This window comes from Cladosporium halotolerans, assembly GCF_011745625.1.
Source record: "Cladosporium halotolerans strain TM138-S3 chromosome Unknown Sca17, whole genome shotgun sequence".
NCBI classification, from domain to species: Eukaryota; Fungi; Ascomycota; class Dothideomycetes; order Cladosporiales; family Cladosporiaceae; genus Cladosporium; species Cladosporium halotolerans.
Window position 1 is genome coordinate 265,686 of NW_027191468.1, and position 25,640 is coordinate 291,325.

Consider the following 25,640-nt stretch of genomic DNA (forward strand, 5'->3'; position numbering starts at 1 on the left):
CCAGCCGCATCAATCATGACCTGACCTCACACCTCGCATGGGCACGCATGCAGCGTGGCGGCCAGCGCGGCGGCTCAGCCCAACCGCGGGCCACCTTCCCTTGCGCAGCTTCCCGAATGTTCGCGGCGGTTCGCCATCCTCAGAAACTTTCAGTGCCTGCACGGCTCGCACAGGGCAGACTTGCGCCAACGCTCGCACACGCCGCTGTGCCGTCACTCACACCCCACCACCGCCCCGTCGACCGCAACAAAAGTTTTGACCACCTCATCACCGCCCCATCGCCCACCATACTCCCCCACCCTCCCACCACCACTCACCACCACCTTCCACCACTCCGCCGCGCACTGCAAGAGCAGACAATCCCGCGCGAATCCTTGCAAACACTCGAAAGTCGCTCAGAAAATGTCGGTCGTTGGCCTGGACTTTGGCACACAAAATGCGGTGATCGTAAGCATTCGGAGTCACGCTGTAAAGAGCAAGGAGGACACGCGCTGACGCTGGACAACAGGCTGTCGCCCGGAACAAGGGTGTCGACGTCGTCACCAACGAGGTTTCCAACCGCGCTACACCGTAAGTTACATCCTGCGCCCATGCAAGTTGTCGATCAGGTACGGACCGGATGCTGACAATCCCTCTCACAGTTCCCTTGTTGGCTTCGGCCCCAAGTGCAGATTCCTCGGTGAGGCCGCCAAGTCGCTCGAGGTCTCCAACCTCAAGAACACCGTCGGCTCGCTCTCCCGCCTCGCCGGCCGCTCATTAAGTGATCCCGATGTCGAGGCCGAGAAGCAGTTCCTCTCCGTGCCTCTGATTGAGAAGGATGGCCAGATCGGCGCGCGCGTCAAGTTCCAGGGCAAGGACCAGGAGTTCACCGCGACCCAGCTCATTGCCATGTTCCTCGTCAAGGTCAAGCAGACTGCCTCCGCCGAGCTTAGGCTGCCCGTGAACGACCTTGTCCTCTCTTGCCCCGCCTGGTATACCGATGCGCAGAGGAGGTGCATCCTCGACGCCGCCGAGGTCGCTGGCGTCAAGGTCCTGCGCCTGATCAACGAGACCACCGCTACCGCCCTTGGCTGGGGTATCACCAAGCTCGACCTCCCCAGCGCCGAGGAGAAGCCCAGGAGGGTCGCCTTCATCGATGTCGGCCACAGCAACTACACTGCCTCGATCGCCGAGTTCAAGAAGGGCGAGCTTAAGATCGTTGGTACCGCCTCCGACAGGCACTTCGGTGGCCGCAACTTCGACAAGGCCATCATGGACCACTTCCGCAAGATCTGGCAGGACAAGCACAAGATCGACATCTACTCCAACGACAAGGCCCGCGTCCGTGTCGCCGCTGCTGTCGAGAAGCTGAAGAAGGTCCTTTCCGCCAACGCTAGCGCTCCCATCAACGTCGAGATGGTCATGAACGACATTGACGTCAACGGATTCCTGAAGAGAGAGGAGCTCGAGGAGCTTGTTGCCCCTCTTCTCACCAAGGCTACCTCCCCCATCGAGGCTGCGCTCGCTGACGCCAAGCTCAAGCCCGAGGACATCGACTCCGTCGAGCTTGTTGGTGGTGCCTCCCGTGTCCCCGCCCTCAAGAAGGCCATCGGCGACTTCTTCCAGGGCAAGACCCTCTCCTACACCCTCAACGCCGACGAGGCTATTGCCCGTGGTTGCGCTTTCTGCTGCGCCATCCTCTCGCCCGTCTTCCGTGTCCGTGACTTCAGCATCCAGGATGTTGTCCACCACCCGATCGAGTTCACCTGGGAGAAGTCCCCTGAGATCCCCGACGAGGACACCTCCCTCACCGTTTTCAACAAGGGCAACGCTCTTCCCTCCACCAAGATCCTCACTTTCTACCGCAAGCAGCCATTCGACCTTGAGGCTAAGTACGCCAAGCCCGAATCTCTGCCCGGCAAGATGAACCCCTGGATCGGCCGTTTCAGCGTCAAAGGCGTCAAGCCCGACGAGAAGGGCGACTTCATGATCTGCAAGCTCAAGGCCCGTCTGAACCTCCACGGTGTGCTCAACATCGAGCAGGGCTACTACGTCGAGGACCAGGAGATCGAGGAGCCTATCCCCGAGGAGAAGGACGCCATGGAGACTGACGACAAGGCCAACGGCGAGGCCAAGGCCCCCAAGACCCGCAAGGTCAAGAAGCAGGTCCGCAAGGGCGACCTCCCCATCTCCGCCGGCACCGCTTCCCTCAGCAGCGAGCTCCGCGAGCAGTACTTCGAGTTCGAGGGCAGCATGCAGAGCGAGGACAAGCTCGTCGCCGAGACCGAGGACAAGAAGAACGAGCTCGAGGGCGACATCTACGCCATCCGCAACAGGCTCGACGAGCCCTACGAGTCCAACGGCTACTCCGAGTTCGCCAGCGAGGAGGAGAAGGAGAAAATCAAGGCCAAGTGCGAGTCGCTTGAGGTAAGCACTTCCCCGTCAGATCACAAGTATAAAGACCATGATGCTAACATCCCACACAGGACTGGCTCTACGAGGACGGCGAGGACGCCACCAAGGCCCAGTACGTCAGCAAGCACGAGGAGCTCCGCAGCACCGCCGCCTCCGTCATCCAGCGCTTCAACGAGCGCCGCCAGGCAGAGGAGGACGAGCGCCGCGCGAAGGCCGAGGCCGAGGCGGCCAAGAAGCGCGAGGAAGAGGAGGCCAAGAAGCAGGCCGACGCCGAGGCCCGCGCCGCCGCCGAGGCCGCGAAGAAGCTGGCCGAGCAGCGCGAGCGCGAGGCCGCCAGCAAGCCCGACGAGGAGATGAAGGACGCCGCCGCCGAGGGCGAGCAGTCGCAGGAGCAGCAGTCTTAAAAAAATGAAGCCAGCTTGAACGCTGAGACTGCTGGCTTCGACGCGATGGCGGTAATGTCCGGGCTTGTTTGGGGTTTTTTGGTGTGTGTCATGAACATTTTTGAAATGATTGAGAGCATAGCGAGACAACCTTTTTGCATGATGAACGACCGAGTCTCTCTGCTGCTTTTTGATTTGCCTTTTTTTTCTCTTTGACCTCGAGAAACGATTGTCTTACGAGATGAGGGCAGCGATGGTGGTTTTGATGAGGGAGAGGGAAACCTACGCAGAGATAACGTAAAAAGAATGATAGATCGTATGACCTTTTTGTTGTAATCCTATCTGGTATTCATTGATGTCTCATCGTCTGAAGTTTATTTTTTGGTTGGAACGACTGCTGCCCTGGCTAGCTATGAGCTTTGTGGCTTTTGGCGACTCGAGCTGTGACCTGATGTTATCGATCAGGCCACAAGTCACTTCATTCACAGACACAAGGGGCAGGACGGCGAGCTGATTCGGCGTCGGACAGTGGGTATCAGTGGGACTTCGATTTTGGCTACTCGAGTCGAAATGTCGAGTCAGAATGTCGAGTCCCTTCACAGTGCCGAGCCCTTTCAAAAAGTCGAGCCAAAAGGCCGAGCCAGAATGTCGAGTCCCAGGAAAACCACGAGTCGACATGTCGAGTCAAAATCCCGAGTCCCAATGTCGAGTCCCACGAATACCGAAGCAAACGTTAACTCACTTACTAAGGTGAAGGGGCGAACTGATTGGACTTTGGGCAACGGGAGCCAATGGGATGTCGATTTCCGGACTCGACATTGCAATTATCCTGTAATGGTTTTAGATTTGTTCTCCCCAAGAGTTGACAGCTGATGGTCTCTTGTTTACAGACAAGGAAATGGAGATCACTGATTTGATAAGACCTCATTTGGCCGTGCAGGGTATCAACAATCGTACAATGCGTAAATACAAACAAACAAAGCCAAGCTAAGGTACAAAAAGGGGTATATGCGAAGCAGACCAAAAAACAAACCACCCCCCTCCCCCGATCAACTAAAGTGATCCCCATCCCCCACACCCACAGCCCCCAACGACTCGCCCCTCCTCATCCTCAACCGCCTCCTGACCTCCTTCGCCCTCTTCTCCCCCTCCAGCCTCAACTGCTTCTTCCGCTGCCACACAGCCCTGATCGTGCGCTTCGTCTGCTCCGCGCCCTCGTCGAAATTCGCCTTCGCCAGCGCCACGACCGACTCGATCTCCTCCGGCGTGTAGATGAAATTCCACGTCGACAGGAACTCCGACTTCTGCGGGTCGACGCCGGGCACCTTCTCGTTCGCCGTCAGCGGGAAGTACACGACGGCGATGCCCGCGTCCGGGTGCGCGACGTGGCTGTCGTCGTCGGGCCCGAGCCGCTTGCGCGGGGCCGGGGGCTCGGCGCCGCCGTCGCTGGTCGACTCCGTCTTCGACCCGACCCAGACCGTGCAGTGGCCGAGGGTGTGCTCTGGCGCGGCAAGGACGCCGGAGTTCTGCGAGAGGTCGCGCGCGTGGTCGAATTCTTTGGCGATCTGCTCGCTGCTTTCGTCCTTTGGCGGCCAGCCGGCGCCCATGGGCCAGCCTTTGATTTGACGCTGGCGCGCGTAGCCTTCGGCGACTTTGATCCAGTTGTCGGAGGCGGCATCGGCGGAGGCGTCGAAGGCGACGATCACGTCGATGTCGCGGCCGGGGCGGAGGAGGGGGTAGATGGGGAGGTTGTTGGACATGCCGGCGTCCATGAGGCGGAGGTGCGACGCGGAGTGGATGCTTTCGGGGCAGGTTGGGGGAAGGCGGCCGCGGAGGCCGAGGGCGTAGTTGGGGATGGATGCCGGGTCGAAGGGGTGCACTTTGGTCATGTCCTCGTCTTTCTGCGTCAGGAGTTGATCGAGGCTGCTGCCGAGACCGCTGCCGATGACGGCGGGTCTGATCTCTTTGTAGTAGTGAGACAAGGTTGCGCAGAATGCGGATCCCCAGATGCCCTGCTTGGCATTAGCTCGAGTTCGAAGTTATCCGTATATATGAGGACTCACCATCATGAGGGGAACTTTGATCTCAGGCAGGAAGAGCCCATTTTCACGCATTATGTTCTGTCCGCCGTTGAAGGTTCGACCAACAGCCCAAGTCGGAATGCCGGCAGCCAATTCCTCACAGAAGAACTCATACGGCGTCCATTCGAACCATTGGAAGTAATCGTCTTTCGAAGGGCGCCGGCGTGCACCAGGTGGCGCCTCTCTAGCCTTTTTGTCTGACTCGGGGATTTCGTGACGGACAGCAGAGTAGATAGGCAGCGGTTGATCGCCCATGTCGACGAAGTATCGTTGATTGGAGATCTTGAGATCCCAATCGCTGACTCTAAGCTCGCCCTTGGGAACCAGGAGTCGACCAGCGAGCAGGGTGCCGTAAATATCGACGAGCCCAAATTCCGCATCCGGCACTCCCTTCATCTTTTCGACGATGCCGCTGAGGAGAAACCTGTTGGTCGGGGCCTGGCTCAACAAACTCAGCGCGGCTGGAGGGAATGCGATGTGAACTCCAAGGCGATCTTTGAAATGATCGATGAGGCGGCTATGGCTCGTCTGACCGATGGATGAGTAGTACAGAGTCTGAAGCCAGCAGCTTCCGCTTACGCCAGCTGTGTAGGTAGCGCAGTCGAACAGGCCAGCCTGCTGCGCCGAGAAGTAAGACGATGTGCCGGCGACCAATGCTCGGAGGCCTCCGCCTGATCCGCACATTGCGATGACAGGAACATCTTCTGGATGGACCTCGGACTCGGGGACGCCAAGATAGTGTGCTAGGGCGATCGCCGTCTTGCCTTTGCGTTTCTCTAGGTACTGGCGTTCTTCAGCACAAAGGTCGTTGGAGATCCTAACATTCGCGTCCCAAACAATTTCCGGATTGGCTTCAGGGTCGTGTGCAAGCTCCCAGATCTCCCAAGACAACGACCACGGAGCCATTGAGAGCTCGTCTTGGAGCTTGTGCATTGCGTCAGGGATAGCGAGGACCCATGAAGGGACGACCATCTTGGCAAGGCTTTCTGCCAGACTGTTGTAGTCGAAACGCGAGAAAAGCTCGTATGGTGATGCAGCCCCATGCGGATCTTGAGAAGATTCGCTGTCGTCGTGTTTGGTCGGTTGCTGGCCATTGTGTCCGTCATTGCCCGACGAGCCGGACTTCCTAGAGATAACAGGCCTGTTGGCCCATTCGGCAGGGGCACTGCTATCGAGCCGGAGCCTCGCACGCGAACGAGTGGACGTGTATGCTAGGGTGGTGGCACCGCCAATGCCCGCAGCCAAGGCAATGCCCCTCCATGGCGCAGTGGAAGCAATACGGCGCGATGCTCGATACATGTCTGGACGACTAGCCAGCGACAAACACGCCAAAGGCTTACGAAGACCGCAATGGCTCGATGAACAAGCAGTGTGCCAGCTACGTAGGCTGCATCACACAGGAGAAACACGTATGTATACAGAAGTTGGCAGCAGTTGGGAGAGTGGCGGTGCTACTGAGGTTTAATCGCACGCGCCACGCGGCGATCCTGCGCACGTGTCGTGCCTGACCAGCAAAAACGTCACTGCTGCTTCGTTGAATGCTCTTTAATCGCCCGGGATGGGGACAGCACAGGTGTAACCAGCGAAAGCAGATATCGTATACAGTCATTGTGCGTCCTCTGTGGCATCAAAAGAACCGAAACCATCTCCATTCGCTTCGACACAAGCATGATAATAAGCATGAACGTCGCCAGGCACGAGCCAGCCGGTTCGGCCAGACCAGACTGGGATCTTGCACTCGGCCCGGAGCGGACGCCGGCTGCGGAGATCTCCCAGCGTGCTGTAGCTTCCACATGGGTAGACCCTCACGTCCAATGCCCTGTGCACACATATGACCTCTGTACCACTGCCGGCAGCGCGTACTAGCGCATACCTATCTACATGATCCTCTACGACCACTCTGGCCCCCTATAATCCATCCACCGAAACACAGTCCACCTACGAATTCGAGCAGCCACTACCCACCACCACCATGGCGCCTGCCCGCCATGCCGCCTACGCCGAGGAGTCGGCGGAAGTCGAGGTCCTCTACGCCAATCTCGAAAAGATGAAGTCGCTATCCAAGAAGATCCAAGGCTCCATGGGCCGGCTGGACGTCAGCGGCAAAGTGGTGCAGGACGCGATCGGACCCATCTACGGGAACACGCAACGGCTGCAGACGACCAATTCGAATATTGACCGCATCATGGACGCGATCGACAAGGCTCGCCAGCCACTTGACATGCGCAACAGGGAGGAGCAGGTGCTGAGGGAGCGGCCGGATAGGGTTGGGCTTAGCCAGTACATTGCGAGCATGGATCGGACCAATCGGGCTTTGAAGGATCTCAAGGCGACCAACATGAAGAGTAATCAAAAGGCGGTTGCAGACCTCAATGGATTACTGGAAGTCGGAACACGAAATCTTGAGCAGGTCTTCAGAGACGTGGTGAGACAAGACTCGCAGCCCATTGAACCGCTGCAACAGATCATGCGTGGTGCAGAGTTTCCACGCTTCTCTTCGAAGAGCTCGGCAGAGCTGCGGACGATGAACGCCCAGATGTCTTCCTTCCAGAGTCCTGCCGCAGGCGGAACTCTGTCTCCATCAGCTAAGGTGTATGCTCAAGAGCGAGGGCAGTACATCCAGCTGTCGTTACAGAACTTGTCCGCCGCCTCCCTCTCAACGGCACGGAAAGTCAACGCCGAAGCAGTGTACAAGCCTGGTAGTAACGGTATCGGTACTTACTGCAGCGGCATCCAGGGGATGTTCATCGCCGAATACGCATGCATTTGTGAGATCTTCCAACGAGAAGAATGGAACCCGGTCCTTGCGGCGACATGCCAACCAGCATTAGCAGCATTCGGAAGCACTCTTCGGGATTTGGACGGCCATATCCGGACGAACTTGATCACAGACTGCTACCTTGCATACGAAATCGTCGACCTAGTCTCTAACACATCCTTCCAGCTGGAAGAAAAGACCGGCGGACTCAAGCAGCAAATTTCCGACGCCCTCAAACCCGTCCGCGAAACCGCGAAAGCCTCCCTATCAATCCTCCTCAACGACACCCGCACCAAAATCCAACAGCTCATGGCCCTCCCCAGCGACGGCTCCCCCGTCGGCATAACGACAGACGTAATGCAACGCCTCCAACTCATGACCGCCTTCCTCCCCCCCATCAGCAGCATCATGCGCAGCCTCGGCGACGGCGGCTGGACCTCCAGCTCCAGCTCCACCGCCGGCGGCTCCACCAGCTCCCTGCCCACCACGAAATCCTTCGACGTCGGCGCCGACGGCGCCCAGCTCTTCGCGCACTACAGCGCCGACACGATCGAAACCCTCCTCTCGAACCTCGACACGCGCTCCCGCGCCCTGCTCAAATCCAAAGCCGCCCAGGGCGTCTTCCTCGCGAACAACATCTGCGTCGCCGAGCGCGCGATCCGCGCCTCCGACCTCGCCACCCTCATCTCCGCCTCCGCGCAGCCCAAACTCGACGCCTGGAAGAAGAAGGCCCAGTCGGCCTACACGGACGGCTGGAAGGAGGCCGCTGACCACCTGCTGGACGTGCAGTACATCTCCAAGGCGCCCCGGCCGCCCTCGACGGGCGGCGTCGACAGCGCGGCGATCGTGAAGGCGCTGTCGTCGGCGGACAAGAAGGGCATCCAGGAGAAGTTCAAGAGCTTCAACGCGTGCTTTGACGACTCGGTCGCGCGCCACAGGGCGTTTAGGATGGAGGGCGAGGTGCGCAGGGATCTGGGCCGCGCGGTGCAGTTCTTGCTCGAGAGGCTGTATTCGAGGTTCTGGGACCGGTACCATGAGGTTGATAAGGGGAGGGGGAAGTATGTTAAGTACGATAAGCAGCAGATCAGTGGGATTCTGGCGGGGTTGTGAGGGGGAAGGGAGGATAGTGGCGTGGTGGTGTAGTTGCGTTTGTGATACCCTGTGTTGCGATCTTTTTTTCGAGTCGATAGGCTTGATATTCTAATGTGGTTCTCGGCCATCACCTACAAGCCTTTCAGGATCCGATTAATGCTCAGCAAACGATACAACGATGGGCTTCTGACACCCAGCAGCGGGGACAAAGCCACCCTCTGGTCAACTCCCAAGCGTCACAGACGTCAATCGCACACCGAGTTCTTGTATACCGCTTTCGTGATAATACAAACGACGACCTGGGCCTCAGTCTTCCTGCCCGAGCCGTTTGCCAGCTATCTTGCCGCTCTAAGGAAGATGATGATGATGATGGTAGACCGAACCCCGAACTTCATGGTAGGTATCCAAGGAAAAAGTACCCAGCAGCTCGCTCATTTCGTTCGTTCGTGATACACAGCCAAAGGAAAATTATCGATGCCGTTGATAACACATCATATCGAATCGCTCATCCGTCCTAGCCAATCCAATTCTTGCCAGTTGGATAGAGGCTCGGGGGCGGGGAGTCTAGGCGCGAGGAGAGAAAAGCAAGCTGCTAGGAGGCAGTCTCTCCGCTTCTGTCGCTTCGCTTCTTCGCTTGCGTTCAGTCGCTGCTCGCCGGGAGCGTCGGCTCGCTCTCTTCGTTCTCAATGACATTCATCGCGCAGACGCCTTCCGACTCCGGCGCGAGAGATCCTTGCCCCAAGGCCAACCCTCCCTCACCACCCCCTCCCCGCCGAACGCGGCTGCACACGGTGCCGACCACCAGCATCCTACGCCGAGCCGCCGCCGCCGCCAAACGCATCCCTCATCCGCCCAAACACCCCCGCCGACCCCCCACTCCCACTACCCCCAGTCGCCCCAGGATCCCCGCCTGCAACCCCCCTCCCCTCCCTAACCCCATTCCTCGCCTCCTCCCCCACCCCCCTCACCCCCTCCCCCTCCCGCGGCATAATCCCCATGCGACAGTGCGGACACGTATCGTGCTCCGCGAGCCAGGCGCGGATGCACTCGGCGTGGAACCAGTGCTCGCACGGCAGGACCGTCACATTCTCGCCCGCGGGCACGGCTTCCATGCAGATGCTGCAGTCGCCTGCTTCGGAGGCGGGGAGGGGTCTGGAGGGCAGGGATTTGATGGCGGCTGCGCTCGCGGGCCCGGGCGCGTTGCCGCTGCTGTGCTGCTCCATTAGCTGCGTTACGATGCGGTCGAGCGCTTCTTGGCTGTAGACTGCGTCGCCGTGGATTCCGCCGGAGGCGGCGGGGATGGTGAGGGAGTTTAGGAGGTGGAGGAGGGGGTTGGGTTGGGCGTGGGCGTGGGGGTGGCCTTGGTGGCCTTGGTGGTTGTGGGGCAGGGGAGGGAAGGCGCCGATGTTGCTGAACATTTGCTGCATGAGGTCGTCCATGTCTTGCGGCTGGGCGTTGAAGGGCTGCGGGCTGTTGGCGTTGCGCGGGGAGAGGAGGGCGCTGCTTCGGGGCCCGCTGCCGCTCGAGGCGGTCATGGTGAAGCTGTAGCCCGGGCCGGTGATGTGGCGGGTGTAGGTGCCTGGGCGGGTTTGCTGGGGGCCGTCGCTGCCGCGGTCTGGAGAGCCGGGTGGTGAGGATGCTTGGTTTCGCGCGGGGTCTTCGTGGCCGTGTTGCTGTCCCTGATGTTGCTGTTCTCGTTGCTGCTGCAGCAGCCCGTTGACCATGTTGCCAATCATGCCCATCAACCCGCCCCCCGCCGCTCCTCCGGCACCGCCACCGAGATCCACGCTCCGATTGAACGTCGCCCGATACCTCTGCGGCCCGCCGCCATCCCAGGGCTCGCGCCTCCACCTCAAGTGCTCGATGTCCTCCTCGTCCGGGTCGGGCGCATTCCACGGGTCGTGGTCGTGCAGCGGGTGCTGCTGCTGAGCTTCAGCCGCGGCTTCGGCTTCCTGTCGCTGCTGCTGTTGTTGTCTGGGATCGTTGCCGCCCTCGACGATCTCGATGAACTCCGACTGGCATTCCGGGCATTGCAGGCCGTTCTCGTCGCGGTACCATTCGTTCTCGCACTGGTGGCAGTAGACGATTTCGCGCTGCGGCGGGGCGGACATGGTGGCTGTGAGTGTGTATGTGCTTGTCTCTTATCTGCGGCTGTGCGTGAGCGCGCGGCCGCGCTGGAGGTGAGTGAGGCTCTGGGCGAGAGCTGAGGTGGGGTGTAGGTGAACGATCGCCGGTTTGAGGATTCGAGAGGATTTGGCCAGGCCGGTTGAGCTGCGTGTATGAAGTGCTTGGGAGCGAAGGTGATTCGCTTGATTGCTTGCTCGGCGCAGCAGCTGCTGCTTTGTTCTGATTGCTTGCTGACAGCGCGCGGCTGACTGAGGCAGGAGGATTGCTCGGGTGTGCCGACGCCGGTGTCACCAGTCACGCGAGAGCGTAGGACAACTAGGTTGCGGTGTATTATTAATAGTTATTTGGCGAGTGGGGAGTGTTGTTGATGTCGAGGGTTGTCGGTGGGTGTCCCGTGAACGCGGCACATGTTCTCTGGGAACGGCTTCTGCTTCTCGAAGCAACAAATGACGTGACGTGCAGTGGCGTGAAGACCAGCGAGATTCAGGATTCAAGCGGCCACGCTAGTTTCAGATCGGCGGTATAGGGCCTTGCTTTTACATCCGGTGAATTGTAGCCTGTGTGTGTAGCTCTACCTATCATTTACTGCTGCCTGCCGTGGTAACTATCGATCAGAAGCAACTCACCATGGGCTGTGGTTCACACATGCGAAGCTTCTAGAAGAGCATTCGAAGCATCAGGCCCAGGCTCTTGCTCGCTCAGCCTCGGCAGTTCGACAAAGATCAAGCGACCACCACTCGAAGCGCTGAAGACAATAAAAGAATACACAGCAACAATGCAATCGTCAACGATTAGAGATGTCCGTTTCATTCCGTTAACCATCCGAGGGGGGTATCTTGGGCTTCCCAATGTAAACAAATGACCAGGTCCGGTTCCATGCAATCCATATGCGATCCTCCAGCTTGTAACAAGAAAAAGCGCACGTGTGCGCCGCCGCCCAAAAACGATGCTTTTCTATGGACAAAATGCAAAAAAGAAGATAGCGATAAGCTGGAGTTGTTGCTTTATAGCAGAGGCAGGAACACTGCTCGGAACTCCTCCAGCTCTGAGCATGCTGACGGAGTTGTGGGTGTGAGTTGGCCGTTGTCCCAGCGTGCTTCGCCGCCGCTGCTGCTGCGGCCGGTCAGGTTTAGAGAGAGTGGCTGGGGCTTGAGACATGGCTCTTCGTAGATTTCTTGCGCCGAGGTAGACACTGCTGTGGGCACACCTCTTCGCTCGAATAGCTGCAAGGCTGCGACGACCGCCACGTCCTCTGAGCAACTGTGGATTCGCCAGTCTAGCGCCTCCATGATCGCCATGCTCGCCGCGTCGATCTGTTTGGCAGTGGCGGTGCCGAGCGCGACGTTCCGTGACCAGTGAGAAGACGATGGAGGGTGATCGTTAGTGTAGATTGCTGCAAGGCTGAGAGTTGAAATTACGAGAAGGTCGAGGGATGGAGACTGAAGGGTAGAACCCATGGCCGGTTGCTTGACCAGTTTGGAGAGAATGTTGAATGCGATCGCCAACACTTCGATCGGCAGACGTGCACGAACGAGCAAGTCTTCGATCAAAAGGATATCGTCCCATGCTTGCGCACCATCGAGGCCAAGCTCCCGAGCGAAAACAGTCGCAACGTCTAGATCTGTGATAATGTTTTAGCAACATCCTTGTAAGAATCAACAACAAAAAGCCGCACCATCAACGCCATCCTCGCTGTCATAGTCGCTCTCCTCGCTCGGCACTTCGAGGTCTTCCTCAATCTCCCTCCTCGAAGGTGGTGTGGGCCAACGCGACAACGCTCCCTTGGCGTCCAGAAACGCATCCAAGTCGTCGATGCCAGCCAAAGAATCAGAGTCGCTGAACGCCGGTGAGGGCGGGAAAGGTCGCGACGAATCCATACCTGCCCGTGAAGATCCCAGTGGGGACGAACGAACGAACGGGGCTGCGGGGGGAAGTTGCAGTGATATGCCTTCCGGCAGCAGCGAAGGAACCGCTCCGAGCTGCCTGGACTCGGGGCGGGTGATGTGCGAGGTGAGTGGGCGTGCACTGCAGGAAAAGGTTATAGCAGCCCGGTGACTACAGGATTCCAGCCGGAATGGCAGGGACTGCGGTGGTGACTACGTAGCGAGCATGCAGTGGTGCGGGCGGAGTTATTGAATTGATGTGCCTCTCGGCGGCCGCCTTGACTTTTTGGGGCGCGGGTGGCGCGCGACGAGAACGATCAAGGCGTCTTGGGGCGAGGTGCAAGCAGTCCGGAAGTGGAGACGAGAGCGCCACTCGCGTGACTGCACGCGGTTGTGGGATGATCTAGCGGACGGGCGCTGCAATGGAGCGGGAAGGTGGTTTTGCCCTTGGGGCCTGGGCGTGGGTGGAGTGCAGGCGTGGGCAGCGTTGGCAGCGGGCTTCACCGACTGTTGCTGGCGACGCGCAGTGGGTGAAGGCTAATCGGGGCGGGCGGCGTGAAGAGTGCAAAGAATGGTAGAGCTTGCAGAATGAGCGAGACGGAGGCTGGAGTGAGTGGTGGGCGACATGGCGAGATATATTAAACCCAGGAGGCTGTGTGTGTGTGGGTGGTGGCAGGCGACGGTTTCTTGCGACAGCCATCTCCCTCGGGCGGATCGAGTGGCATTGGCAGGGGCAGCTGGGCAGTCGCGGGCTCCGCTGCTGGGATGCGATGCTGGCACGCTGGCACGGCCACGATGGGCCCAAAGTCAAACAACAGGATCCGCCCTCCGTCGACGGGCCGCGCCTAGCACTCCAGCCGCCGCCCGCCTGTCCTGTGTTTGTGCAGTGCAGCACAGCAGCCAAAACATCCAATGCACGCCCGGCACCCACTGTTTCCCACCTCCGGCTCGCATTCGGTACGTGCAGCAGCTCGCATCCATCCCGCAGCCCTGGTACAGCGTGCGCAATCCACCGGCAGTATTGTTACTGACTCGCGCGCGGTCAACTCCGTCAGCGTTCACGCATGTTTTCCACCTTGTCTGCTTGCCTTACCTTAGTGCTAGAGGCTTGAGAACGGTAGAAGGGCCGAGACTCCTGCCACAGCCGGCCACCAACTCCGTCTTCAGCTTTTGCTTTTCGTCACATGTCGCAGGTCTGACCCGTCCCACGTCTCACGTCGCCCTGCCTCCCATTGTCACCTGTCGCGGCCGTTTCCGTGTTCTGGAATCAATGAGAACCGCGTCGTGCATGCCTGAGGCGCGATCGGCCATCGGCGGGCTCAGCTCGAAGCTCACAGCTACATAGCTACATACACTGCATTGCTCCTGCTTTCCCCGCCCGACGAGCATCCATACCGCAAGCAGGCGTACTCCTACCTTCACACCACGGAGCAAGACGCCTGTCAGCTGCCGGCAGGAGCAAGCATGCGACGTAAATATCAAAGGTAGGACGATTGATTTCGCTAGCTATTTTTTCATCCCACAAGCTACCAACATCATCACGATCATCATCACGATTAACACCTGAATACCACAACACAACATCAACCACGCAAACCTCCATCTACCGCACCAAACAAACCACAACAAACACCACCGCCACAAACCCCGAAATGTACCACCAAACCGACCACCCCGACTCCACCCACAACACCCACCCCTCCACCCTCCCTCACCCTCACCACCACCACCACCACCACAACAACAACAACAACAACAACCACCCCGCCGCCCACCGCACCCCCTCCCCACCCAACCGCCCCCCCACCCTCTCAACCCGCAACCTCATCTCGCAAGACCCAACCCACCACTCCCCCACCTCGCCCAGCGGCCCGACGCCCCCAGCGCACAAACCGCACTCGCCACCCCACTCGCCGCCGCACTCGCCCTCGAGCCTCATCAGCTCCGACAGCGTGCAGGAGTTCGCGCCTCCGCAGCGAAGGCAGAGCTGGTGCCACGAGGAGCTGAAGCGCGGCGCCATGGAGAGGCTGCTCGAGCAGGGGCGAGCGAAGCGCGAGGAGGGCGGGTATAGTAGTACTGGGGGTGGGGCTTGATGGGGGGTCTGAGGGGAAGGGGGGGGGGAGGGGGGGAGGGTGTGTTGAGATCAATGTTGTTTTTTTGTTTTGTGTGTTTTGGCGCCCGGTGGCGTTTGGGCTGGAGAGTGCGGCGACCTTGCCTGCCTATGTGGTTCTGGACTGGACTGGATTGGATTGGCTGGCTGGGTTGGGCGAGCGAGGGAGAACGAGGCGAGGTCTCCTGCGCGAACGAACCGGCCAGAGAGGAATGGAGTCTACCTAAGCCGCTGGCATTCTCGCCTCTCCCTCTCCAGCACCGGCACTTCACTTCGCTTTCTTCGAACCACCCTAGCAACACCGGCGAAAAGTTCTCCTGCTGTACGATACGATCATTGACGAACCTGCGATTTTTCACTCGAGAATGACAGCATGACATTGGAAAGGGAAGAGATGCATGCATGCGGATCGAAGGGAGAAAAAAGCAGGCACCTGAGAATGGAATGGAAGCAAACATTTACGGAGTTTCAAACTGTTGTTTGTAAAGCAGTAGTCATAGGGCAGCCTATAGTACCTACTTGAGCGAATTGTGAGAAAGAGCGACTCAGTGGTCAGTTGTACGCTATCAGAATGTTCAAGAAATCGATCAATCAATCTTGTTGTTGCTTCCCCCAGCGCGTCGGCCATTACCATCGATCCGCCCGCGTGCTGAGCCATCCCACAATTGACTCCCAGTACGATGGGTTCTGAAGCCGCGGTCTGGCCCGCAAGCAGCGTAGGCAGTTGGATCATCGATCGGGGGAGGGCGCGCTCGATTGCGGGCGAGTCGATGCGGCGACCGGAGGTCCGGGCTAGGTAAGAGTCGATCGACTGCATTCGTCTGGCGTGGCCGCGTGATGAGCGCTTGCTTCGCACGGCTGGATTTCATGGCTGGAGGAAGCGGCTTGCAACTTTGGGAGAGCCGAAGTCGGTCCTCGGATGTTCAGTGTATGGGTGGGTGAATCTTGGGCTTGAAACGGCAGAACTGAGTTGCTGCCATCATGTGCTCCTGCTTCTTAAGTCCTGCAATCGTGCCGAAATCGGTCACCGGTCAGCCTGTCATTCATTGCGAGAAAAAGGAAAAACGCTACACATCGCCCTGCTTCCTATCGCCAGCATCTGGGCCTTGCTGAACGTCCGCCCGCAGTCCACGGCGAGCACCGTGGCCGCGGCCTTTCTGCACGACGTAGCTGTCCAACGAGATTTGCGAAGCAGGCTGAGATCTGGGAGCGGAAGCAGAAGCGGGATGGCGGGCGTACCAGTCGATGTCACCGAGCTGCAATTTCCTCGAGCGCTGCTTGCTGCGCGTGTTGCCTGACTTGTCCATGCGGGCGGGCTGGATGTGCGGGTGGCTTTCGAGGGCTGCTTTTGTTGCGTTGTCAGCATGTTGGTTCGGATGCGCCTGGCTGGGTGGTTGCGCGAGAGCGGGCAGGAGGGGTGGCGGCGACGAGTAGCCGGAGTCGAGCGACGTGCGTCTCTTGTCGCCGCCGGTGGAGTAGTGTTGAAGCTGCTGTGCATTGTTCGCCGCTGGGGAGGCGGCCGTGTGTTGACGTTGACCGCCGCGGTTGTTCCTTGTCGGGAGGCTTTGGTTGAGCTTGCCTTTGCCGACAAGGCGAACGCGGTTGCTGTTGGGGTTGTGAACGTAATGGAATGAGGGTTCTTCACCATCTTGCTGATCGTCCGTCAAATCGTAATTGAGGACCAGGTTCTTGATACGCTGTTGTTCCTCGCGTTCGGCTTGCTGTTGGGTGCGCATAGCAACCGCAAACGTAGAGTCCGAAGGAAGATCAATAGAGCGTGTCTGTAATAGTGTTAGTCTCAAAAGGCCAAAAGTGTAACGTGCAACAACTCACCTGCTGCTTGGGGCCCTTCTTGCTCAAAAGAGCAAACCTCATCATGCCAGGTCCGTCAGCCGGAGACTGTGAGCGCGATTCCGCGGCATTGTCCTCAGCAGCGACGTTGGTAGTGGCATCGCGCACAGTCCGGCGCATCGGCAGCGGAACGTCAAACATGGGCTTGCGGTCAAATTTGCGCGATTCTGCACTCTCTGCCATCAGTTTTGCGAGTTCGCGATCGAACTCGGCGTCAGCTTCTGGATCTCTGTGGTCTTCCGGGCGGGTCACGACAATGTGCTCCTCCTCATCAGAGTCGGCGGCCTCCTGGCTCTCATCGTTCGGGTCGGCATTGTCTTCTTCGCCAGACTTGTCTTCAGCGCCATCACCTTCCAGCTCCTCGAGCTCGTTACCGACAGGGCGAGCGTCGTCGGAAGCGTTGCCTTCGCCATCGTCGTCGGCTTCTTCCGGCTCCGGAGTCTTACCAGCTGCGGTGTCCCGGTAGTTTTGCTTGCAAGCTTCGGCGAAAACCTTGTGAGCTTCAGGCAAGTCGCTCGTGATCAGCTTCCACTGCGGGCGCAGCAGGCTGTACGTATCATGCACCACGAACTCGATGTCCATGGGCAGCGGATCTTTGACGTTGATGTAATATTGAAGGTAGTTCAGGAAGAAGTCAAGCTTTTTCTTCGCCGCGCCCTTCTCGAAATAGATACCGCAGGTCTCGAGTAGTGTACAAACGAGGCGGATGCGGAAGTAGTCATCGGGCAGGTCGATGGGCGAGATTCTGTCAGGCTGGACGTATCCCTCGTGCCCGTAGTTGAGAATCTTGTAGAGCGTGTCGAAGATCAGAGAAGAGTCAACCATGCGGTAGATGTATAGCTCGCCCAGGTACTTGACCTCAGCGATCCGACGCTGGTTGTACTTGAAGTCATTGAACTCAAGGCCAGCAACGATACGCTCGAGCACTTCATCCAACACGGAGATGGCGAATGCAGTGTGATGGCGGTGAAGAGCACCCAGCATGACTGCAAGGAGATAGATGTTGCTGAACTTGATCTTCCCGGGCTTGATGAAGATCTTCCTGAGGTATTCAACAACCTCGTCTTCCTCCCAGTGAAGTTTACGGACTTGCTTGATCACCTTCTCCAGTGACTTCTTGTTCAGGTCGAGGTAGACGAGCTTACGAATGTACAGCTCCAAAGTGGGCCGCTCCTTCTGCTGGATAGCAGCACGCTCTGGCGGGTTGACGTAGTAGATCGCGTTTTCCAGTAGCATACGCTCTTGCTGTCCCAAGTGCTGTGCGGCCTTCTTGCGCTGAAGTGTCTCGAGGAACGAAGCCATACGAGGAGAAGTTTCCGGGTTGCGCAGCAGGTACCTACCACAGTTCTCGAGAAGACTCGCGATAATTTCAATGTTCATACGTGAGAAGTCGTCAAGACTGACCTTCAGACAGTGGAAGATGACGTGCTCCGGAACGACGCCGAACTTGGTCAGCTCAGCAATGTACCTGATGTTGACCATGCGGACTTGTCCCAGGAAGTCCTTTGATTTGCGCCTCTGCAAGCTTCGGAACTCGTCGTCCAGATAGCCGGTGAGAGCCTGAGGAATGTCCGTCAAGTAGCGTCCAAGGGTTGCTACGAGACGAGCGTAAAGCGGAAGAAGATCTGTTCTCCCCTTCGGAATCTCTTCAATCGCTTTCACAAGCCTGTTGCGAGAAGCCTTAGAGTTGAGGAATCCAAAATCGTATGCGAACTGATCGACTTGATCTTTGTTCGTGAGCTCGTGCAGATGGGCAAGCAATGCATCCACCTGTGCGCCAACAGTTTTGTTGGCAATCGCTGTAGAGCTGTCGTGGTTCTCAGGAGCGCCCGCGTCCTTGGACTCGGCACCATCTTCGGCCTTCTTGCCAACTTGCTCGTCGTTGTCTGTTTTCTTCTTCTTGGCGTCTTCCAAGAGAATCAGAGGGACACGATCTTTGAGATCCACAAGGTTTTCGTAGAAGCGACGCTCGTCCTCATCTTCCCAGATGCCGGCACCTTCACTTGAAGCACGTAGGTATTCTCCGGTCTTGACGAGCCCGATGCCACTGTCAACATTGCCACCACTGGAGTCCTTCTCCGCGAGGTCTGGCATCTCGGCTCCGAGCGCTTCTGCAAGTACCTGAGCGTTAGAGACGAGCTTCTCCTGAGCTTTCATGGCCTTCTCATGGTTGGCCTGGCGATCCTCAAAGACCTCGCCAGACTTCACGTAGGCCTCCGCATTGCGTTTGTTCTGAGCAGAGAGGTGCTTCTGATCGCGGAGAATGTGGGCTTTGACATCCTCGAAGTATCGAGTGAGAATGTTACGGAAGCGTTGCTGGAGGTCTGGCGAGGTCAATGGCGCATCCTGCGTCGACACCTCGTCCTCGTCCGTTGAAGCGGGGGTGTCCGTAGTGCCGTTGGCAGCAGTGGTCGCGCCATCTTCACCTACGGCCTGTCTGCTTTCCTTCTTCGTGCTTGCTGATCCAAGGACGTCCCAGGCAAAAGTCTTGACGAAAAGCACCACAAGCGGTAGGTTCACGTGCTCGCGGTCATGGCTCAGCATATCCTTGAGAACCTCGAGCGGGAAAGGCTCTGCCTCTGCACCGTCAGGCCGTTGTCCATTGATCTTAGCCTTCGGAGGCGCGATCTCGGTGCCTTTTGCAGTTTTGCTCGCTTCCTCAGGCTTAACCACATCTTCCAAGCTTTTCAGTACGCCAACTAGCCACAACTCAGTGGCGACTCGGAGCAGAACCCGCTGCCTTGCTATGCGCTCTTTTTCTTCCCTCTCGCGAACGTCGGGTGCAAGGGCTTTCAGTTGCGACTTGTCCGGAGTACTCAGGCCGCGGCCGATCAACCATCCAAGATAGCAAGTGAATTCCTCGGGTCCGAATCGTTGGTGAAGCGCGCTGACCACCTCAACACCGGCGGCGACTTCTCCCGGCAACTTTAATTTGCAAATCCCCTCGAAACATGCCGAGACGATTTCTGTGAGGTATTTGTGAAGCGACAGTGTGCGGACTTCTTGAAGGAAAGTCGGGACGCCGGCGGCGTTGATCGCGGTGCGCGCGCGTTTGATGAAAGCAGTGTTCTTCTTCAGATTGCTGTCCAGTGATCCCTGCGTGGGAAACACATCTTCTCCAGCGTTAGCTACAACCTTCTGGCACAGAAGGCTCGACCCTCATACCTTGTTCGCCAGCCCAAGCTCTGGCATTCAATTCCTTGAGCTCGCCTTTGCACCGTATTAGCTCTGGATCATGCCCGCCTGGCTTCCCGTGTAGCCTCACGCTTCCTTTGCCGTTCCATGGCAAGTGATTTTCCTCGGCCGCGCGGTTTGGCGCGGTGGAGGGGTCGATGGAGGGGGATTTGCTCAAGGATTCGGCATTTCAGTAACGTTTTGTTGCAAGCTTGTGGCAGAAGCTTGCATTTGCGCTGAGCGAAGGGAACCGCTCGCAAATCTGGTCGCGGAATCTCGTGGGCGGCGTGCGAGAGTCGGGCTCGACCAAATGTTGATTGTCGGTGGCTGCTTCGGCGATGAGCAAGCGCAGCCCGGCGTTATCGATCTGAGGGTTACGGTTCGGCCCTGCCCGTTGCGTCATGACAGTTGCCCCTCCGCCGTCTGGTCTCGTCTTGCAGGAACACAGGTTTGTGTGGAAGTGAAATTGACGCGCGACATGGCGTTGATGTGCCGTCACAGCGGCTGATATTATGAGTCAGGGGATGCTCGTCAAGAACGCAAGTTACACTCGTCGCTCGAAGCAGTCCAGCTCCTCGATCACGTGCCTGCCTTTTAGATGCCACACAGCAATGAAATGCGATGCGAAGCCATGGTCTCTCTTGATCAAGTTGTCACTGTACACCTGCGGTAGGTAGTAATGAAATGACGCGATCCTTGAAGACACTAGAAGTCTTTGTGACATTCGGGACCTCTGCCGATGATGCTTTAACATTCCTACCTTGAAGCATCTACACATGCAAGATCCCAAGAACACCCGACAAGCTGCTCACAGTCGCTAAATGCACAGAGAAGCTTTGGGACTCTATTACTTTACAGACGATGAAACCGAAACGGGTTGGAAGAGATAGGATTGTTGAACATCACTGCTTGTCAAATCTTTTGTACGAAGACCCAGCTTACTGACAGTCCCTGTTCGAGATCGTCTGATCGTTGCTCGAGATCAGGGCTTGAGCATCTTTCCCTTGTTCAGCATCTCTTGTCGAAATACGCAACCATAGCTAAGCTAATAGTAGAAATATCAAAATCGATGACTAAGAAGGGTATTCTCAAACCAGGTCACGTCTTCTGTGACAGCAATGCCTCGTTTGGTATTCTAGTCTTCACATACGGATCCCCTCAGCCACACAGCAATCAAATGTTAAGGCTGCAGAATCGACTATCAACTACCAGCGCCTAGGAGTCAACATTTTGTAGCCAAGGAGGTGTACTGTGACCAGTGCATGATTTGGTGAAGCACGTGGGCTTGTCACGATTAGATTCAGATTGTGCCAAGACGAGTTGGCCAGTAAGCGCCTGCATCTGCATATGCACGCGTTCTTTGGGTGAGCTTCTTCATGTTGCCACGCCAGGAATAGCCCTAGCGTGCCGTAGATTTCACGAGACTTGTCCACGCATTCGCAACACCGAGCATCAGTTTCTTTTCGCCGGATGTTGCACCATTCCCCGGCGATCAAGGCAGCGAAACCGACTTGACGTCAAAGACCTGGAGACGATTTTCGTCTCCGGATTTTCTCTCCAGCCGCCGCTCAATGGAGGGACCTCGGAGGCCGGAGCCGGTGGAGGAAATCTCCACTGCAAACCGTCTCACGTGCAGGGCCCCGATTGCGCAAAGCGACCAAGCTCGACGCCGACTCGCGTCCGGCCTGCACTAGGCGGTGGAGCAGAGGGGCAGCCTTGACCACAGCTTGTCTCTACAGTTGCGAACGATCTGGACGGCTTGGGAGGACGGGCTTGGGGCTTTTATTTGTAGAGACACAAGACGGGAAATAATACGAGTTAGGGGCGCAGCGCTTCCTTGGATGGCGCCCGCCGACTTTCCTTGGCCGCTGAAAGCGAATGAACGGTCGGCTCCACGCTCATGTGCGAGCGACGCAGGGTCGGGGGTGACGACGCGCATGATTGCGAGCCCTGATAGCTGCGGTTCCTGAGAGGATTGGAGCTTGGTCGGCAGACGGCGCAGAGTCGAGCTTTGCTTTGCAGGCTTGGTGGAAAGGTGAGGTTCTTGTGTCGGACGGCGTGCGAGTGCAGCGTCGCGAGTGGGTCCATAGCGATGGGCAGGATAGACTAGACAGGGCATTTAACAGGCATATGCATCACTTCTATAAATTGCCTGCCGTCGCGTCCTGGTCTGTCGTATGCGTATGTGGCTTGCGGGCGGGAGGGTACCTGGCGAGCCGGCTCCCAACAGGCTACGTGAATCCTTGGACCCCCCCCAGCCGAGATGTGCAGGGCTTTTGGTGGAGATGAGCACAGCAGCTTTGGCCGGGCTTGCTTGCGCGCGCACACGCACGCAGCGCGAAGTCAGATGTCCTTGTCAGCGCCCAAGACGGGATAGCAGAGTCCAAGACAGCAGAAGAAAATGCGCGGCAGTGGCGAAGTCGAGAGTTATCGCTTCGCGCGGCTGGCACGCTCAAACGATCTACAGGCCTTGGCCGGCCCTCGAAGCAGTTAGGCGCCCCAACCACAGGCACCACCACCATCAACGGCGCCGCCGTTCAGAATATCCGTCACGCCCGTATCTGCGTCGCCTCCCATGCGCCTGCTGCTGCAGCCTCCAGCAGCTTTCGTGCCCGTCCTCCATCCGGCCCACGCACCTCCACCTGATCGACCGGCGCAGTCGCAGCAGCGCCGCCCGTGACCGTCGTCAGCCAGAGATCTCTTGCCAATAGACTTCCTCCAAGCCCCGATTAGCCTTCCCCGTCCCTCCCACTTCTCCGCCTCCAGCACGGACGATTGGGCCTTGCGCAGCGCTACCACCCACCCGTGCCAGCCTTACTCTCTCTGCAACGTCCCGACCCACCCGGCCTCTGGTCTCTGTCGTTCTTACCTCTTGCCATCTACTCGTCCGCACGCCTCTCGCCACTGCCCGCCTTCAGCCAACACCACCCACGCGACACACCTTCGCCCTGTCGCATCCACCCTCACTCTCGCACTGGTCCATGGGGTTTGCCTGCATCCACGTCTAGTCTCGCCTTCACAATGGCTCCGGTGCGACCCACTGCGTCGCGTGCTTCCTCACGCAGTTCGTACGTCGATGCGAACGAAGACAGAGCCGCGCAACAGGCCGGTCGCTCCACATCCAACCTCGCTGCCGCCGCATCTGCACAGTCACTCCGTGAACAGTCCCGCCCTAACTCACGAGCGCCCTCGAGATCGTCAAGCCAGCCCAACTTGCTGCGGAAGAAGAATAGAGCATCTACAGTTCCCGAGGAGCCGCTAGCACCACCCACGCAAGCCGCTGGAACCCTCCGAGCACCATCGCCAAATGTACCGGCACGCACCTCGCCACTCGCGGACAGGCATTCGACCAGCTCTAGTGAGGCCGGCAATAGCAATTCCACCAGCGAGGATGCCAAATCGACACTCCTACCAGTACCGACTGTAGTATCCAATGCCTCGAGTTCTCAGGACCAACGACCACGAATGTTCCCTGCAGGCAATGGCTCAAATGTCAGCGTCTCGCAACAGTATCCTCCACGATCACTTCACGATCTTGGATCCGACTACACGCGATATTACAACCCTTTCGCGACAAACAACAACTCACAGCAAGATCTGAATTCACCCCTACCTCGTACCAGTTCAGCCACGCACCTGATGGCGGGCCATGGCCTGTCCACCGAGGAGTTGAACAAACGGTTATCGAATCCTTTTAGAGACACTAACCGCATGTCAAATCCATTCGCGTCAAACAACAACACCGCGCCCGGCACTCCAATCACGAAAGAGAATAGCAGGGAGAAAGACAACGGTGTGATCGTCGGTGCCGCCGCTGGCACCGCTGCCGGCGGTATTGCGGCTAGCGAGATGGTCGAGAAATCTGGCACGCCCATCATGATACGGGAAGCCGACCCGGAGAAGGCGGTGTTTTTCCCATACATGGATGACAGGCTCGGTGCGCCTATATCGGAGTTCCCGCTGTACACCGATGCCGTCGAGGACGACGATGACATGCACATGCCTCAATGGGACGACGACATCAAGCTCAAAGCGAGCTGGAAAGACCACTTCGCTCGTGGAAACCTCAGCAGTACGTTCGGCATGATTTTCATGACACTTGGTCTCCTCACGGTCTTTGTTATTTTGCCCGTCGTTTCATACACCGGCCCGGGCCTGCTATCTTACCAGTACGAAACGCCACTCGATCAAATGCCTGGAGCATGGGACAAGCTTGATAGAAACAGCTGGTACTACGTGAATGACAGGGAGTATCCACTTCTGAAGAACCTCCGAACGGGACTCATTGATCCCGACACGCCTGCATCCGCCATGACAAGGAAGGACATCAATGGCAACACCATGAACCTCGTCTTCAGTGACGAATTCAATGAGCAAAACCGCACGTTTTACCCTGGCGACGACCCTTACTGGTTTGGCCCTGACATTTGGTACGGCGCTACGAAAGATCTGGAGTGGTATGACCCAGACGCTATCAACACAGGTAAGCCGAGATTGTTTGATGGAATCGGCGACCGTGATTACTGACAGTTAGCAGGTGATGGTGTTCTGTCGCTCCAGCTTGACCAATTCCCCAACCACGGCCTGCAGTACCGATCGGGTATGCTCAACTCATGGAACCAGCTCTGCTTCAAGGGCGGCGTCTTCGAGATTTCTGCCTCTCTCCCTGGACCTGGTGGTGTTCACGGTCTCTGGCCCGGTGCCTGGACAATGGGCAACCTCGGACGCCCAGGGTATTTGGCCACAACTGACGGTATGTGGCCGTACACTTACAACGACTGCGACGCCGGTATCACACCCAACCAGTCTCAGTCCGACGGCCTGAGCTACCTTCCCGGTCAGCGACTCACCTCCTGCGGCTGCAAGGGAGAAGACCACCCTACGCCTGGCAAAGGTCGCGGTGCACCCGAAATCGACATCATCGAAGTCAGTGGTGACTGGGCCGGCATGGGCGTCGCAGTCGCCACTCAATCCTTCCAAGTCGCCCCATTCGACGTCTGGTGGTACCCCAACTACGAATTCATGGAGACGCCCGACTACCGCCTCAGCTTCGTCAACACCTACACCGGCGGGCCCTTCCAGCAAGCCGTCTCGACAACCACCATGCTCAACAACTCCTGGTACGACGGCATGCAGTATCAGAAGTACGCCTTCGAGTACGCGCCCGGCGAGGGCGAGGACGCATACATCCAGTGGTTCGTGGGCGACGACGAGATGATGAAGTTTGACGCGCGCGCGATCGGGCCCAACGGCAACGTCGGCCAGCGCCTCGTCTCCGAGGAGCCCATGAGCATGGTCATCAACCTAGGTATCTCCGAAAACTGGGTCAACATCGACTACGCCGCCCTCTCCTTCCCCACCATCATGCGCATCGACTACGTCCGCTTGTACCAGAAGGAGGGCGAGGAGTCTGTCACCTGCGACCCGCCTGGCTACGAGACCACCGAGTACATCAAGAACCACCCGGCCGCGTACAACAACCCCAACTTCACCCACTGGGAGGACGCGGGGTACCCATGGCCGAAGAACACGCTGATGAACGGCTGCGAAGCGGCTTCGAGCAGCAGCAGTAGCAAGAACAGCAAGAGCAACAACAACAACAACAATTGAGCGAGTGCTCGGTCGCGGGCGCGGACGAGAGCGCGAGGGGAACGACGACGGAATCGAACTGGACGGCGCGCAAATCTCCTCGGTGCTCTTTCTTTCTTTTTTTTTTTTTTCTCACTCTAAATTATACATTCTCGCAAATGACCCGCTTTTAATGTAAATACGGCGGCAGACGCACTC

At 58.0% G+C, this 25,640-nt stretch overlaps 7 protein-coding genes across 7 annotated transcripts; 3 read left to right on the forward strand and 4 right to left on the reverse strand.

The window, feature by feature from the left end:
- The first annotated feature begins 213 nt into the window (after positions 1 to 213).
- On the forward strand, positions 214 to 2,830 carry WHR41_05035 (uncharacterized protein). Its single transcript, XM_069373640.1, has 4 exons — positions 214 to 447; positions 509 to 570; positions 642 to 2,406; positions 2,466 to 2,830. The coding sequence occupies exons 1-4, from the start codon at positions 403 to 405 to the stop codon at positions 2,796 to 2,798; spliced, it is 2,205 nt and encodes a 734-aa protein (XP_069228909.1). The 5' UTR covers positions 214 to 402; the 3' UTR covers positions 2,799 to 2,830.
- Positions 2,831 to 3,826: 996 nt separating this feature from the next.
- On the reverse strand, positions 3,827 to 6,204 carry WHR41_05036 (uncharacterized protein; the record flags this gene model as incomplete). Its single annotated transcript, XM_069373641.1, has 2 exons — positions 4,841 to 6,204; positions 3,827 to 4,789 (listed from the first exon to the last, which is right to left on the reverse strand). The coding sequence occupies exons 1-2, from the start codon at positions 6,155 to 6,157 to the stop codon at positions 3,827 to 3,829; spliced, it is 2,280 nt and encodes a 759-aa protein (XP_069228844.1). The 5' UTR covers positions 6,158 to 6,204.
- Positions 6,205 to 6,830: 626 nt separating this feature from the next.
- WHR41_05037 (uncharacterized protein) lies at positions 6,831 to 8,726 on the forward strand (the record flags this gene model as incomplete). Its single annotated transcript, XM_069373642.1, has 1 exon — positions 6,831 to 8,726. The coding sequence occupies one exon, from the start codon at positions 6,831 to 6,833 to the stop codon at positions 8,724 to 8,726; it is 1,896 nt and encodes a 631-aa protein (XP_069228851.1).
- Positions 8,727 to 9,517: 791 nt separating this feature from the next.
- Positions 9,518 to 9,931, reverse strand: WHR41_05038 (uncharacterized protein; the record flags this gene model as incomplete). The annotated part of the gene is made up of 1 exon (XM_069373643.1): positions 9,518 to 9,931. The coding sequence occupies one exon, from the start codon at positions 9,929 to 9,931 to the stop codon at positions 9,518 to 9,520; it is 414 nt and encodes a 137-aa protein (XP_069228848.1).
- Positions 9,932 to 10,791: 860 nt separating this feature from the next.
- WHR41_05039 (uncharacterized protein) lies at positions 10,792 to 12,712 on the reverse strand (the record flags this gene model as incomplete). Its single annotated transcript, XM_069373644.1, has 2 exons — positions 10,792 to 12,456; positions 12,511 to 12,712. The coding sequence occupies 2 exons, from the start codon at positions 12,710 to 12,712 to the stop codon at positions 11,840 to 11,842; spliced, it is 819 nt and encodes a 272-aa protein (XP_069228849.1). The 3' UTR covers positions 10,792 to 11,839.
- A 2,573-nt stretch (positions 12,713 to 15,285) lies between these two features.
- Positions 15,286 to 20,157, reverse strand: WHR41_05040 (uncharacterized protein). The gene is made up of 6 exons (XM_069373645.1): positions 19,945 to 20,157; positions 19,845 to 19,889; positions 16,662 to 19,792; positions 16,474 to 16,609; positions 16,068 to 16,173; positions 15,286 to 15,831 (listed from the first exon to the last, which is right to left on the reverse strand). Exons 1-6 carry the CDS (start codon positions 19,961 to 19,963, stop codon positions 15,825 to 15,827), a joined length of 3,444 nt encoding a protein of 1,147 aa, XP_069228986.1. The 5' UTR covers positions 19,964 to 20,157; the 3' UTR covers positions 15,286 to 15,824.
- Positions 20,158 to 22,528: 2,371 nt separating this feature from the next.
- On the forward strand, positions 22,529 to 25,587 carry WHR41_05041 (uncharacterized protein). Its single transcript, XM_069373646.1, has 2 exons — positions 22,529 to 24,336; positions 24,391 to 25,587. The coding sequence occupies exons 1-2, from the start codon at positions 22,875 to 22,877 to the stop codon at positions 25,461 to 25,463; spliced, it is 2,535 nt and encodes an 844-aa protein (XP_069228985.1). The 5' UTR covers positions 22,529 to 22,874; the 3' UTR covers positions 25,464 to 25,587.
- The last annotated feature ends 53 nt before the right edge of the window (positions 25,588 to 25,640 follow it).